The sequence below is a fragment of the Chrysochloris asiatica genome, unplaced genomic scaffold (genome assembly GCF_000296735.1).
Source record: "Chrysochloris asiatica unplaced genomic scaffold, ChrAsi1.0 scaffold00223, whole genome shotgun sequence".
Classification (NCBI taxonomy): Eukaryota; Metazoa; Chordata; class Mammalia; order Afrosoricida; family Chrysochloridae; genus Chrysochloris; species Chrysochloris asiatica.
Genome location: NW_006408741.1, coordinates 366,188 through 382,494, shown reverse-complemented (window position 1 = coordinate 382,494; position 16,307 = coordinate 366,188). Strand labels below are relative to the sequence as shown.

At 43.7% G+C, this 16,307-nt stretch overlaps 1 protein-coding gene across 1 annotated transcript in view; it reads right to left on the bottom strand.

Moving 5' to 3' along the window:
• The window catches only part of CLSTN1 (calsyntenin 1), a 101,332-nt gene extending 86,100 nt beyond the window's left edge, over window positions 1-15,232 (bottom strand). The window contains exons 1-3 of the mRNA XM_006873115.1: window positions 15,096-15,232; window positions 14,583-15,028; window positions 14,308-14,382 (exon numbers count right to left, since the gene is read on the bottom strand). Of these exons, the coding sequence (XP_006873177.1) occupies window positions 14,308-14,382; window positions 14,583-15,028; window positions 15,096-15,232 (658 nt within the window). The remainder of the gene's footprint in view (window positions 1-14,307; window positions 14,383-14,582; window positions 15,029-15,095) is intronic.
• Between the last annotated feature and the right edge of the window lie 1,075 nt (window positions 15,233-16,307).

Genomic DNA, 16,307 nt, shown 5'->3' with positions numbered 1-16,307 from the left:
TGGCAGCAGAACCAAGAGCCAGAGCAGTGGACTTTTGGGCCGACAGAACAAGTACAGCTGAGTGTCTTTCAACAAGAAACTTGTTTGTGGGGTGAGGTGTTTCCAGGTACGTAATTGGCGGAGTTAGGTTTCCTGACCACGGAGATGGAGCTGTGTCTTTGGGCTGAGGCTTATGGTAGAGTGGAGAGTTCTCTGGGCATTTACCAGCAGGGCATAGTAACACTGCCTGAAGCAGCAGAGGCCAGGTAAAGAGGCCTCCTCCCATTAGAGAGAGACGTGCCTATGGGTACAGCTGAGGAGAGGCTCTTCTAACTGAAGTTACTGTGCCTTGAACATTTCTGACCCTCAATTACAACCTCTTAGCGCCCTTCATGGTTGATGCGCTAGACTGCGAAGTCAGTTTGAACTACAAGGTCAGCGGTTCAAGCTCACCAGCCACGCTCCTCAGAAACCCTATACAGGGTCGCTATGGGTTGTAACCAACTCGACGGCACTTAACAACAACAACAACAACTTCCCTAATAAACTCCAAGTTTATGAGTATCATCTCTGAGTTCTGTGTGACCACTGCAACCAATTATCGAACCCAGATAAGAAATAGAGAGGGCAGTGGGAGGGAAAGTTGGTGCCCTTTTTTGCAGCTGGCATCAGGAGTGGGGTTTGACGCAATGGCTCCAGACTCATGGAACCATGGGGTTTTGTTAGGTGAAGAACAAAGGGGCATGAGAGGTAAAACTTTTGTTTCTTAGAAGGTTTCTTTGTGGTGGTTGTTTGGTAACTGTAGGGGTTAACAGGAATGTAGCTGAGGGGAGAAAAGACACTAATGGAGTCAATGGAGGCAAAAGCCAGATCAGATAAACAAGATGGCCGATAGGGGGCCAAGGCCTACTGGATCTAGCCTGCCAAAGGCCAGGAGTCATATGCCCATATATGGAGATACAGTCTAGGATGCAGAAGAAAAGATTAACCTTGAGTGTTTAAAAATTATTTAAGGGTTATGGTTTTATCTGACTGTACTATGGATACTGAATTTTTCTCCTACCTAGTACTGTAAAATAGACCTCCCTGTGTGATGGAAATTAATATGGTTATCATGTTATATAGACGTTGGAAGTTCACCCTCAGCCAATACTTGATTGGGTATGTGAAAAGGGAGTTAGGAATTGCCTAAAAGGAAGTGGCTTTATTAATAAAGGCTTTATTAATAAAGTCAGTAGCTTGTGTATAGAGTAGGGGGGCTTTGGTGAAAACCTGAGCCCAACTCAGAACTACTGAGAGAACAGGAGATTTATGTTTAAAGTAAAGACCTTCAGGAAGAAAAATGGCTGGCATTTTGAATTCTGAGCAAGCAGTATGCCACTGGATGCACTGAGGCAAGAAGTTTGTGCCCATCAGAGAAAGCCCCATTCTAGGGCTGAAAGTTAAAGGGAGCTCGGAAGCAGACAGCCTAGTATGCTCACTGGTGACCACCTGGTTACATTTGATGAGTGGAAGTGCATGCAGGGAGAGAGGAGGGGCTGGCTGGTCTGAAGTTAGGGAGATGTGTGGACTTCTGAGCCTACAGATACCAACCTAGCCCATGGGGGTTTGGGCTGAAAAAGAGAGAGAGACCAACTGGGCTGAGGTGCAGGGATGTCTGTGTGGACTCCCATACTTGCAGCTGGTACTCACTTGACCTAGCTTGAGTGGCTAGAGTTGAACTGACCAGAATCTGACCAAATGTGGACACTGAGAGCTAGTATAAATTTCTATAATTTGATGGCTTGCTCTGGACTGGACTTTGCTTATGGATGCAGACGCTCAAAGTTCCAACCAGAATGAAAGAGTTCTCATATCAAAGAACAAGCTTGTCTCCCCAGAATACTGGGTTGAGAGGGAGAGGCATTTTAGAAATTGGATATGCAAAGTGGAAGAGACAAAAGAATGACTTGAGGCATGAAAGAGCGGCAGCAGCAGAACCAGGAGGCAGAGCAGGACAAGAGTGGGGGACTTCCTGACCCACAGAGCAAATAAAGCTGAGCGCCTTTCAGCAGGAAGCTTGTCTGCAGAATGAGGTGCCTCCGGGGACTTAAATCAGGGGAGCCAGGTTTGCTGAATGCTAGCTTTGCCAGAATGCTCCTTAGAAGCCAGATGGTAAGACCTCCGTCTTTCATACTTTGGACATGGTATTAGGAGGGACCATTCCCTGGAGAAGAACAACATGTTTGGTAAAGTGGAAAGTCGGTGGAAAAGAGGAAGACCCACCCCCACCCCCCCAAGATGGACTGACACAGTGGCAGAAGCAATGGGACCAAAATGAACAATTGTGAGGACGGCCCAGGGCTGGGAAGTGTTTCTTTGTGTTGTGCACAGGATCGTTATGAGTCGGACTTGACAACATCCAACAGCAGGTTGACTGGCCCACAGAGTTAGAGCCGTGCACCTTTCTGTTGAGGCTTACAGCAGACTGGAGTACCGTTTGGAGCAGTGCTAACCCAAACCCACAGCCATCAAGTCCGTTCTGACTCAGAGTGACCCTAGAGTTTCCAAGTTTCTGTTCCATTTTTACAGGAATAGAAAGTCTCATCTTTCTCCCACGGGCTGCTGGTAGGTTTGAAATGCCACCCTTGCAGTTAGCAACTCAGTGCTTATCCTGCAGCGCCACCAGGGCTCCTTTCACATTGCTGGCCCAGAGTGCAAAGGGGTCATGGCTGAGAGGCCAACGACCAGAGAGAGGCTTCCTAGCCTGGGAGCACAGCTAGGAAGAGGTGGTCCTGACTGAAAGACCTGTGCCCTAAGCAGTTCTCATTTTGAACTGTGACCTGTGAACTTCCCTAATAACTTCCCTAAACTGTGACCTGTGAACTCCCGCCCAAAGGCACTTGGCTTTCCTTACTCCGTGGCCCAGGAAGCCCACCATTATATCTAACACTTGGACTCTGGGGGGGTCTGCTGCTGCTCCCCTTTTGGGGTCACAGCTGTGTCTCCTGAGCTGAGGAGGTTCAACATGAAGGGATTGCAGGGTCTAAAGGAGACACTCCACTCCTAGGTCTTTTTTGACAGGGATCTCTCTTCCTGCTTCTGAGATGGTTCATTTCAAACTCAGCAGGATAGCAAAACTGATCAATCCTCTTGTTAGATTTCCAAGTTTTTACAACTGCAATTATTCCTATTAGCAACCATTCACAACTGAATCATATCAGCATCTTCTCCCACCTTCTCTTACTCAGATCCATCAGTTTAAAAAAAAAAAAAAAAAGGTTGTTTGGAGGGAGTTACAAAGACTATGGGTATAAGAACCAAAGCACCATCTGAAGAAACTCACTGTGCTGTAGACATCAACCACTGCACCAAAGCAGTAGTGCACCAAAGCAGTAGTTCTTAGACGATGGTCTCAGCACCCTCTGGGAACCCCCAAGTCCCTTTTAGGAAATGAGGTTTTTCATTTTTTCAACTACACATCTCTGTAAGGCTGAAATTTCTTCATACACTTTAACCAAACAACATATAACAATATTCTGAATACAGATTCCAGTATCCAGCATGCTGTTAGATATGCTTTACATCTTTACAAAACCATGAAAGAGATTTGCAAAGATGGACAACAATGCCTCTCTGCTTACTAAATAGTTTTAGTTTGGGAAAAAAAACATGCTGTCTTAGGCTGGTTTTCTAGAGGAGCAAAACCAGTGAAACATAAACATGCATGTATATATAGAGAAAGGGAAATTTGTTATCTTATAATTGTAGAGTCCCAGGTCCCCAGTGGAAGAGAGCAAGAGTCCCTCCTATGGGTCCATTATATTGGGAGCAGGCTACACCCCCAAGGAAGCATCCCTTCAATTAATTGGCTACTCACCGTCACTCCTCATAGAGCTAACTATGCCTGTATTCGTTTTCATTTAATTTCATGGGAATAAGCACATCTCAACTGCCAGACCTCTGGAAATCCTGGTCTAGTCAAGTTGACACAGAACCCTAACCATTTTAACTATTTTGCCTTATAAAATGTTATTTAAGGTAGCATGTAATAATGAGTTTATCACAGCAGTTTAAAGTAATAACAGTTTCTCAGTTTTAATTTCTAATATTGTATTAATACAACCCACATGAACACAAACTCTTGGGGTCCTTAATAATTCCTGAGAGAGAGGAGTCCCACAATCACTTTGGGAACTGCTGACCTAAAAGACTGATGAAACAGATTCCTGAAGGGAGCCCTGGTGGCATGACAGTTAAGTGCTCAACTGCTACCTGACAAACCTGGGTTCAAACCCACCAGTGGCTTTACAAGACAAAAGACCTGGCAGTTAACAGTCTTGGAAATGTCATATGGGACAGTTCTACTCTATCTATACTAATGGGTCACCATGAGTTAAAACTCACTCAAAGCATACAAAAGATCTCTGTAGTAGATTGCTACACCATTTTTATTGTTGTTATATATTATCGAGTCAGTTCCGACTCACAGCAACCCTGTACAGGGTTTCCGAGGAGCAGCTGGTGGGTGTGAACTGCTGACCCTGTGGTTCGCGGTCCAGTGCTGATCCTACAGCAACACTATACCAGGAGTCTACACCATAACTACACCATAAGGCCATAAGGAGCTCTGGTAGCACTGTTGTTGTTGTTGTTAAGTGCCGTCGAGTCGGTTCCGACCCATAGCGGCCCTGTACAGGGTTTCCAAGGGTGTAAATCCTTACGGGAGTAGAAAGCCTCATCTTTTTCCCGCGGAGCGGCTAGTAGTTTCGAACCGCTGACCTTAAGGTTCACAGCCCGATTTGTAACCACTACGCTACCAGAGCTCCTTATGGTTACGAATAGCATAGTGGTTACAAATCGGGCTGCTAATCTCACGTTCAGCAGTTAAAAACTACCAGCTGTTCCGTGGGAGAAAGATGAGGCTTTCTGCTTCCGTAAAGATGAGCCGGTCTGCTCCCATAAAGATTTACAGCCTCAGAAACCCTTTGTAGGGTCACTATGAGTCGGAAAAAGACTCCAGGGTACTTGAAAACAACAAAGATTTACAGCTTCGGAAACCCTATGCAGGGTCACTATAGTAGGAACCAACTCCATGGCATATAACAACAACAACAACACACCATAAGTGGTTCAAATTAATTACTGAATGAAGGACATTTAGTGAAAGTTAGAACACCCTATACAATATGATCTCATTTGGTTTTTAAGTTTTTTAAACTTAGACTATGTAGATAAATTTTTACAAGGACAAACATCTATATGGATACACAAAAGGTTAATTTCTGAGCAGTATTTTAGGTCATTTTAACTTGCCTTTTATTTTGCACTAATCACTTTTCTTGGAGCAACATTCCCTAAGTATGTTCTCTGGAACAAAGGTGTTGCAAGACATTCCAGGAAAAAAGATTCCAAGGCTCAGCGAGCTGGATAAATGTTGCTTACATCCTCTCAGCAGTTCCTCAACACATATTAACACATTAAAGGCTCTAAGAAGTCCTGCAGCAATGAAACCTGTTTAACAGCATTTCCCAAACTTAGGTGGAGTCCTAGTGTGATTCTGTAGGCTAAGTACTGGACTGCTAAACACAGGGCTGGCAGTTCAAACCCACCAACCATGGCTTGGTGGAAACCCTACACAGGGTCACTATTAGACCAACTCAATAGCACTTAACAACAAGGTGACCAACAGACCTATATTTTTTGTTTTGTTTTGTTTTAATTGTGAATTGCATGATGATTTACAGACAAGATCATCAGTTTTACATTCAAATCATACACTTTGTTTCAGCTCAATGATTGCACTCCCCTCCTTGCAACTCAACAGTTATCCAGCTTCCTCCCTCTGGTTACCCATGAACAAATAATCCTTTCAAACTCATATATTTGTGGGATGAATCGAGCTCCCACTCTTCCTTCCATGCCCACTTAGCCTGTGTCTCTGTCTATGTATGGACACACAGAATAATGTTTCCTTCTGTTGTACAGAGTATTGACAATGAGTTGGAACGGAATACCACCATGCAAAACACATACAAACACAGCAGGGTTACTTGATCTCTAAGGTAAGGTAGTACTTTTCCCTAAGTGTGCTCCATGGGTTATTAGGTGTGACTTAAGAAGGGGAAGGGAAAATACAAGAGGGGGGTTGGCAGGAGAATGATGAAGACACAGGGAGGTATGCAAGAGCTAAAGAGGGCAGAGGTGAATAATGATATATACATAATTTTACATAACATGACCAAAAGTGAGATGAAGTCTTATCATCCACGCTTCTAAGGAGCATTCTGGCTGTGCTTTCTCCAAGACAGATTTGTTTGTTCTCCTGGCAGTCCATGGTGATTTCAATATTCTTTACTAACACCATAATTCAAATGCACCAATTCCTCTAGGATCTTCCTTATTTATTGTCCAGCTTTCACATGCATATGAGAAGATTGAAAATACCAAGGCTTAGGTTAGGTGCACTCTAGTCCTCAAAAAGACATCTTTGCTCTTTAACACTTTAAAGAGGTCTTTTGCAGCAGATTTACCCAATACAAACTGTCCTTTGATTTCTTGACCGCTGCTTCCACGAGAATTGATTGTGGATCCAAGGAAAAAGAAATCCTTGACAACTTCAGTATTTTCTCTGTGTATCATAATATTGCTTATTAGTACAGTTGTGAGGATTTCTGTTTAATGTTTTCAGGTATGATCTATACTGAAAGCTATACAGTCTTCATCAGTAAGTGCTCCAAGTCTTGTCTGCACCTTCAGCAAGCGAGGCTGTGCCATCTGAATATCACCGGATGTTAATGAGTCTTCTCTAGTTCTGATGCTGTGTTCTTCATATAGTAGCGCGTCTCATATTATCTGCTCAGCATACAGATGGAATAAGTGTCTTGAAAGAACACATTTACACACACACCCCTTTCCTGATTTTAAACCATGCAGTATATCATTTGTTATGTTTAACCAACTGCCTCTCAGTCTCTATACAGGTTCTACATGAGCCCACCAAAGTGTTCTGGAATTCCCATTCTTTGTAATATTATCCATGGTTTGATCCACAAAACCGAATGCCTATGCAAAGTCAATAAGTAAACACATTTCTGGTATTCTGTGCTATCAGCCAAGATCCATCCAACACCAGCAATGAGCCACCTCATTCCATGTAATCTTCTGAATCCATGTTCAATTTCTAGAAGTTCCATGGATATACTGCTACAACTGTTTTTTAGTTATCTTCAGCCAAATTTCACTAACATGTGATATTAATGATACTGTTCATTAATTTTCATATTCTATTGAGTCACCTTTCTGTGCTGTGGGCACAAATATGGATCGCTTTCCATCAGTTGGCCAGGCAGCTGTCTTCCAAATTTCTTGGCATACATAAGTGAGTGTTGCTAAAACATTTCAATTTGTATCCCTTCAATTCCTGGAGCCTTGTTTTTCACCAACAATTTCAGGGCAGGTTACGCTTCTTCCTTCAATCTCATCAGTTTGGGATCATATGCTAACTTGTGAAATGGTTCAACATTGAACATCAACCAATTCTTTTTGGTACAGTAACTCCGTATTCCTTCCATCTTCTTTTGATCCTTCTTCCTGTGCCGCCGTTCAAGAATCCTTCATACTGCAACTAGAGGCTTGAATTTTTTTTCTTCTTCTTCAACTCTTTCAGCTTGAGAAATGCTGAGCATTTTCTATCCTTTTGGTTTTTTTAAATCCAGGTCTTTAAACATATCATTATAAAACTTTGTCTTCTCGAGTTGCCCTCTGAAATTTTCTGTTCAGTTCTTTTACTTTGGCTTCCCTACATTCTAGATCCAAGTTTCAGAGTCTTCTTCTGATACCCATTTTGGTCTCTTCTTTCTTTTCTGTCTTTTTAAATGACCTTTTCCTTTCTTCATGTATAAGTCCTTGATGTCATCCCACAATTCCTCTGGCCTTCAGTCAGCTGAACCCAGTAGCCACTGTACAGGGGACTGGTCAGGCAGTCTGCTCCCGTGAAGACTAACACCCCTGGAAACCTGGCTCATAGGGTCACTATGATTTGGAATCGACTCGACAACAATAAATTGGGTTTCTTTTGGATGTTTACACATCTCAGAATATACTAGAAGCCACTGAACTGTATACATTCTTTAAAAGAATGCATTTTGTCATATGTCAATTATAGTTCAATAAAACTGTAACTTTAAAAAGAGGGAGAGTCAGGACAGGTGAGAGGAGGAGAAATCTTCTTTTATCCTAAATAATGAGTTGAAGGTAGTAGACCTTCAATAGAAGGTCTTGTCGCAAAAGAATCAGGCTGATCCAAAGCAGATGGCTTAAAGACGGCATTCAGTCTGACTAAAAAGGTAAGGAAAAGCCACACATCTTTATCAGGTTACCATATAACTTCTGGAGTTCTGGAGTGGTGCTGTAGGATAAGCACTGAACTGCTAACTGCAAGGTCAGCAGTTCAAACTCACCAGTTGTTCCACATTAATCCTATACAAGATTGCTATGAGTCGGCACCGACTCGACAGCATTTAACAATAGCAACAACATAGCTTCTTATTAGGGTTCTGGAATGGAAGGCAGTTAACTTTCAGATCATGTTTACTGGTTTTTTTAATGTTCTAAATTCAATTACTTTGCCAAGAATCTTTAAAAATAAAAAACCTCAGGAACAGATCTTGCTAAAGTTTTTCGTTGACACATAGAGAGAGGAAAATCATAACTGAAGAGTTCCTACCCCTGGTGATGCATTAGATAAGCACAGGACTACTGACTGCAAGGTCAGCTGTCCAAACCCTCTAGCTACTCTGAGGGAGAAAGATGAGGTTCCACTAAAGATTGGCAATCTCAGGTTCCTCTTCCACAGGATAGCTATGCGTCAGAATCAACTCATTGTTGGTGGCTTTGGTTTTCTGAGTTTGTTTTGAGCATTGTTAAATGCCGCTGGGTCAGTTCCAACCCAAAGGGACCCTGTATAGGGTTCCCGAAGAGAGGCTGGTGAGTTTGAACTGCTGATCTTGCAGTTCAAACCGACTTTGCAGTACAATGCTTTATCCCACAGAACCCTATAGCTTCTTCTAATATCACTTTTCAAGGAGCTCTGGTAGCGTAGTGATTACGAATCAGGCTGCTAATCTCTCGGTCAGCAGTTCAAAACTACCAGCTGTTCCGTGGGAGAAAGATGAGGCTTTCTGTTCCCGTAAAGATATACAGCCTCGGAAACCCTGTACAGGATTGGTGTGAGTCGGAACTGACTCCACAGCACATAACAACAACAGTTTGTGTAATAGTGTAAAAGCATGCATTGCATAAATCATTTCCACCTATCTTAAATCAATACTCTTGAAGCTCTACTAAAAGAGTTTTATTTTGGAGCAATTCAACATTTTAAATGGATTCTTTCAAGTGATTCTGCTTTAACCAAGTCAACAGATGATTTTCAGAATAATCAGATCTCTTTTGTTTCAGGCAGCCCTGAAACAGTTCGTCCCAGCCTTCTAACCTAAAGGTTGATGGTTCAAACCCACCAGCAGCTCCACTTCCATAGGGATAAAATCCAAGAAAACTCTTTGAGGCGCACAGTTCTCTGTAATGCACGAATCAGAATCAACTTGAACATAAAAGGTTTGTTTCATTTCAACTCTTAAATGAAAACGCTACTCAAAAATTTGTATTTTCCTGTCTTAAAATTTGGCAATGAAAAAAAATTTAGCAATAATAATTCAATCCTTTTTTCATGTTTTGAGATCTTAACGTCAGAATCCTCATTTTAAACATTAAGAACATACTTAACCAAATCCTATGATTGTTGTACTGTTAAGTACCATTGAGTCAGTTCCAACTCATAGCCAAGAAGCAACTAACTGGCGGGTTTGAACCACCAACCAACCTTGTGGTGAGCAGTTCATTGCTGATCTTACAGCACCACACCAAGACCGTTGTTATTGTAAAGTGCCATCGAGTTGGTTCCGTCTCAAAGCGACCCTGTATAGGGTTTATGAGAAGCAGCTGGTGAGTTTGAACTGCCGACCTTTTTGTTCGCAGTTCATTGCTGATCTTACAGCTGCCGTGGAGTCGGTTCTGACTCATAGCGACCCTGTACAGGGTTTCCGAGGCTGTAAATCTTTACGGGAGCAGAAAGCCTCATCTTTCTCCCGCAGAACAGCTGGTAGTTTCGAACTGCTGACCTTGCGGTTCACAGCCCGATTCGTAACCACTACGCTACCAGAGTGTCATGAAATTACAGCATTTTCTAATTTCAGTGAAAAAAAAAAAGTCATGGTTTATATAAATTTTGTTTATTGTTCATTTTCCTCCTATCTAAAACTGAAATATAAGCTGAAGTTTTTTTTTGCAGGGGAGGAGAACTCAAAAATTAAGTAATGCAAACACAGATAATATATGACATGAAATCCTAAATCTTCCTTTTGAAAAAAAATTCCTGGCTTTAGGTTTTTTCTCCTAAAATAAGTATGCAACCAAAATGTGATTTCCAGTTAATTGAAGGTTTCAGTTCATTGAGTTTTACAGTTCTTGAACTGGAATATATTCAGAATTAGTAATGTTTGATTGTTTCTTTGGAATTACAGATCTTGTGTGAAATATTTTCAACAACAGAAATGATGGATTAAGTGTACTATTGAAGTTTATACACAAAGGACTTTTTCCTCAAAGTTGCCTCTGGAAAATGAGCCATTTTCCAAAAAAACTATGGATTTCAAGATTTTTCTCAAAAATGGACCCAGAGTAGTAGCCACAAAGCTACAGTCTTTAAAAGATGGATACAGATTTTTAGGTTCTATAGAATGGATCCTTGGGGTATTAACTACTAAGGAAGGTCCTATATCAACACAGCAGAGTTGAAGTTTGTTAGTCCTCTATGCCTGTATTTTTTTTTTTTAAGTGTAAGAGAATTTCTGTCAGGTGAATATTATGATGTAAACACACTATGTTGCTTAAACTGAAACATAGTTATAGCTATCCATTCAATCAGTCACCAAATATTGTGTGACTGCCATGGCTGGTGTTTATGAATTGAAGTGTGTACCCTCCAAAAATATATGTTGTAAATTTTGACCTCTATGCCTGTGGCTAGAGTCCTGGCACTGTAGGATAAGCACTGGACTGCTAACTGAAAAGTCAGTGGTTCAACCCACCAGCCACTCCTCAGAAACCCTATACAAGGGTCACTACGAGTCAGAACTGACTCAAGGACACTAACAACAACAAATTACCTGTGGTCAAGGAGGTCTGATGGTGCCGTGCTATAGGATAAGCGTTGAGCTGTTAATGGCAACAAAGCCAGCAGTTCAGACTGATAACCACTCCACGGGAGAAAGAGAAGGTTCCTATCAAGGTTTATAGTCTTGGAAACCCTGTATAGCACCCCATGAGTTGGAATCCACTTGATGGCAGTGGGTTGGGTTTGGTTTGGGGTTTATACCTATAGTTTTATCATATCATTTGGGAAAGAGATTTCTTTGTTATGTTAATACAGTATTAGTATAGTGTGTCTTTTCAATCAATCTCTTTTAAGCTACAAAAGCAGAGTATGCAGGCAAGCATGTCACATGATCACCAAGGAACCTGGGAATGTTGTTTTGTTGTTGTTAAGTGCCGTCGAGTCGGTTTCGACCCATAGCGACCCTGCACAGGGTTTCCAAGACTGTAAATCTTTACGGGCGCAGATCGCCTCATCTTTCTCCAGGGGAGCAGCTGGTAGTTTCGAACTGCTGACCTTGCGATTCGCAGCCTGATTCGTAACCACTACACTTCAATCAATCTCTTTTAAGCTACAAAAGCAGAGTATGCAAGCAAGCATGTCACATGATCACCAAGGAACCTGGGAATAGAAGCTGAAAAGAGATAAGGACCTACTCCCACAGCTCAGAGAGAAAGCGAGCCTTTCCCTAGACCTAAGGCGGTCAATTCAGAATTCTTGCCAGTGGTTAAGATTCAGGCTGTGAACCTTAAGGTCAGCAGTTCGAAACTACCAGCTGCTCTGTGGGAGAAAGATGAGGCTTTCTGCTCCCCTAAAGATGTACAGTCTCGGAAACCCTGTACAGGGTTGCTATTAGTCGGAATGACTCCATGGCACATAACCACCAAACTGTGAGGAAATACATTTCTGTTCATTAAAGCCACCCACTTACTGTATTTCTGTTATGGCAGCACTAGGTAACTAAGACAGCTGGATTGAACAAACATCAAAAAACCCTCTCTCACCATCTGATTAGTGAGGGGAGTTGTTGTTGTTAAGTACCATGGAGTCGGCTTTGACTTATAGTGACCCTGCACAGGGTTTCCGAGGCTGTAAATCTTTACAGGAGCAGAACGCCTCATCTTTTCTCCCACAGAACCGCTGGTAGTTTCAAACTGCTGACCTTGAGGTTGGCAGCCAGACTCGTAAGCTACCAGAGAGAGCTCCTTAGTGAGGGGAGAGCCCCCCAAAATAAAAGTAAACAATAAAGTGTTCCAAGGGGAAAAAGCTGAATAGCTAAGTATTAAAATGGAATAGGTGAGGGGGCAGGGGAGAAAAAGTCGAACAGGGAAAGTTAGATTTCTGTTTCCTGTATTTAAATTTTATCTTCCCTGGTCACTGACTCAGTGGAGAGAAAAGTAGTAACCTACACAAAGGCCCTCTAGTGAATTAACACATGCCAAGGATACTTTTCCAACCAATTTGCTTTACTTGACAATTTCATCCTGGTAATAATTATTAGAGATAGCTAGAATATGTGAAGAGCAGTTCATACTATTGTACTTCCTTGATGCAATAAAAAAAAATTTTTTTCAGATATCAGCTGGCCCAATCATCTTTTAAAACGAGCCCATAGAAAGTATCTCCACAAATTGCCTATTTAAATAAAAAACTCCGTTGCAACATTTCAAAATATAATCACTTAATTAGCAGTTCATGTAGTATTAGTGAGATGTTTTCTAAATTGCAAGCTGAAAAAAAACCAAATTTAGCATAATGTTGTTGATTTACGTGTGTTAAGTTCAGAAGCAAACCCTGTCTAAGGTTTCTGAGAGTGGCTAGTGGGTTTAAACTGCCATCCTTGTGGTTACCAGACCAATACTTTTCCTACAGTGCCACACCAGGATAGCTGATATTTAGAATAGGTTTTTATTTTGAAGTCTAAGAATCCTTGTACTAGAACTGCACCAAGAAAAGCTTAGAAAGTAATATACAAAGGACTCAAGTATCAAAGCATCTTTCACGTAAGATTTCTCTTAATCCTTGGTAGTTGAAATTTATGCTATTTAAGTATATAAAGTAATTCAACAATCAATAGCATATGTGGGGGAATGGACAAACCTTAAGAAAACATGGATTTTTAACAAGAAATGTTACTAGTGACTAAGCCAAATACATTTGAACTGTTCCCAAAATATCCAATCCAATGCATATTTTTAAATGTGTGGGCTTTCCCCAAGACAAGCAAAACTTTGACACATATCACGAGCTTTTGTTCTTGGCTATGCCAGACTTTCAGACCTCCATCTCATATCTGAAAGAACAATCCTAATTTAGCTTGATGTAACTTTTAAAAAGCAAATTGTAGGCTGAATACAATTAGATACTTAGTGAATCAGATTTGAACTGGAAACAGTCAACAGAATTTTATAAAGAAAATGAATGAAGTATTCAAAGTTTATCATCCTCAATAATGAGAAAGGAGCATGGAACAAAAGATGCATTTTGCCTCGTCTGCCCTTTAATTTTTGAACACCATATTTGTCTCAATATGTCATACCAAGGAGAAAAGATTTTTAAATTGCTAACTAAAAATGTGACCAGCTCACAGACACTTGTCAATTTCCCTCCGCACCCACCCCCCCGTGCCTTTTTTTTAATTAAAAAAATAATAATAATACAAAACTAGAGTCAAATACTCTACAGATTACACCTAGATTACTTTGCTCCAAGGATAAGCAAAATGTTTACGATTCCAAGATTCATTCGGAAGCATATATCTGCAATGCGTAAGGTTTTCATTGGCAAGATCAATCAATATCAGAAAGCATGTAACGTTTAAAAGGTCAAGTCGCTGAAGGTAAAATAAATAACCCCATTCACCAAGGGCTCTTTTTAAACCAGGTAACTATAAAATAATATGGGTCCTACAACCCTGAAGAACCAACGAAGCTGTTTCTCGTTTCTGCTGAGGCCACCTAAGCTCCTGCACGATCTAATTACCATCAGGAAAACTGCACCAAGGCGTGGAGGACAGAGGAGATTTCTAATAGTTGGTAAGACCGTGGTCATAAACCTCAGCACAATTTGACCTTAGGGTGCAAGGAGCGAAAAGAGAGGAGCCTGAAGTTTCCACCACCGCTCTTTAAAAAACAAACGTTTAAAGGCCGGTGGGAGGCGGTGGCCTGGAGAGAAGACACAGTGTCCATCGTGCAGCAGGGGCGACACGGGGTCTTTGGGAAAGAGATGCGGAGGAGTGGGTTCTTATATAAGCACATACAAAAACTGCGCGCACCTCTCGCTTGCTGCAGCTCGGAACACACAACACATACGGAGCATCGCACCCATGATGCAGCCTGACTCTGTGCGTTGCCTGAGGATCGGAAACCGACCCTTGGCCAGTCTTCATATCCCACTAAATCCGCACGGCTACCTCCCCCAACCACAAAACTGGGGGCCCCAGGCCCAGGGGCCCCGCCCCGGACCGAGCCCAGCTTTCCCAAGGCGGTGCAGCACGCACCCGCGGCCTCCTGCGCCCCGACCCGGGACCCTGACGTTCCCTTGCCAGAGCGCTTACCTCGCGTGGCCCAGACCCCACCGCCGCACAGCAGCCCGGCCAGCAGCAGCCAGGCGGCCGGGGCCCGCATGGGCGCGGGACGGTGCAGCATCGCACTGGCTCTAGGCGCCACGGCCGGCCCGAGGCGGGAGCGACAGGGACGCGCGGGGAGCCGAGTGAGATTCTCACGGCCTGAGGCCGGCTGCTGGGCGCCGCAGTGAGCACCGGGGTCCGCCGATGAGCCGCTGCCGCCGCCGCGACGCTGGGCTGTGCGTTCGGGCCGCCGGCGCCCTCCCTCCCTCCTCGGTGGAGGCAGCGCTTCGCTAGAGGCAGCGGCAGCAACTAAGATGGCGACTCCGCTCTCTCTCGGGTCCGGCGAGGGTACCCTACCGGGGGCGGGGTGCAGCGGGAGGGGCGGGGAGCAGGCGGGAGGCGGTGCGCAACGCGGGCGGGGCGCAGGGGCTCGGGCGCGCGCAGGGAGCGTGCACACGGCGGAGAGAGGGGGGAGCACGCGCCTCGAAACCCATTGGCAAGTTCACCCGAGATGCTCCTGGGAAGGAGATGGGGGCTGTGTACAGCAACACCCCGCCCCCCCCCTCCGCACACCCCGAGTATACCACTCATCCCCACACGAGAACCCAGGCTACAGGGGCTGAGCAGTAATTTCTTGGGGGCCGAACTTGTTTGTCTCCCATCCCCACCCCTAGCAGCTCTGAGCAACCCAGGGCCCCCTGAAAGCTAAGCACCCTATGTGATTTCAAGCAAGTCCCATCCCCTTCCAGAGACTCCGTGTATCTTATGCCCATTGGAGATGATGAGAGGGAACTTGCGGGGGGTCGTGCCAGGGATTCCTGGGACCCAGGCCATGAGACGCACTTGGTAACAGGCGGGGCTGCACAGCACGTGAAGCCGTGGTTGTTGTTGTTGTTGTTAAGTGCCGTCGAGTCGGTTCCGACCCATAGCGACCCTGTACAGGGTTTCCGAGGGTGTAAATCTTTACGGGAGTAGAAAGCCTCATCTTTCTCCCGCGGAGTGGCTGGTAGTTTCGAACCTCTGACCTTAAGGTTCACAGCCCGATCCGTAACCACTACGCTACCAGAGCTCCTTACCAACCCAGAAAGAGAGGTGACCTGCCCTGAAGGAGTCCAACCTGAATTGGAGTCCAACCTCCATTTGCTGAAGAAATCCGATTGTGGCTTTTTAAATCTGTTCTTTCTAGCCGATCTTAGTATGATGCAAATAGCCCTTAGAAATGATAGCTAACTAGGTAAAAGAGGCCCCTCCTGTGGATCCCTGCAGAGATCTGGGATACCCCTCCTCTCAGCTGGTGACCTCAGACCCTGGAACCACCCTCCACACTAGAGAGAATGGCTCCTTTAAAAATGAGCTCACTCTGCCCAAGAGACATTGTTGGCTCTGCTTTGCAGATGAGGAAACTAAGTCAAAAAGACAAAATGACTTCTCCACGGCTACTGTGAAAAGAAGAACCTACCCAGGAGGACTTCTCATTAGGGAGATGAGACACCTACAGCAAAAAGTTAAATAACAATAAAATGTTAATTATCCCAGATTGTACTGGAAGATATCAGAGGTGACTCACTG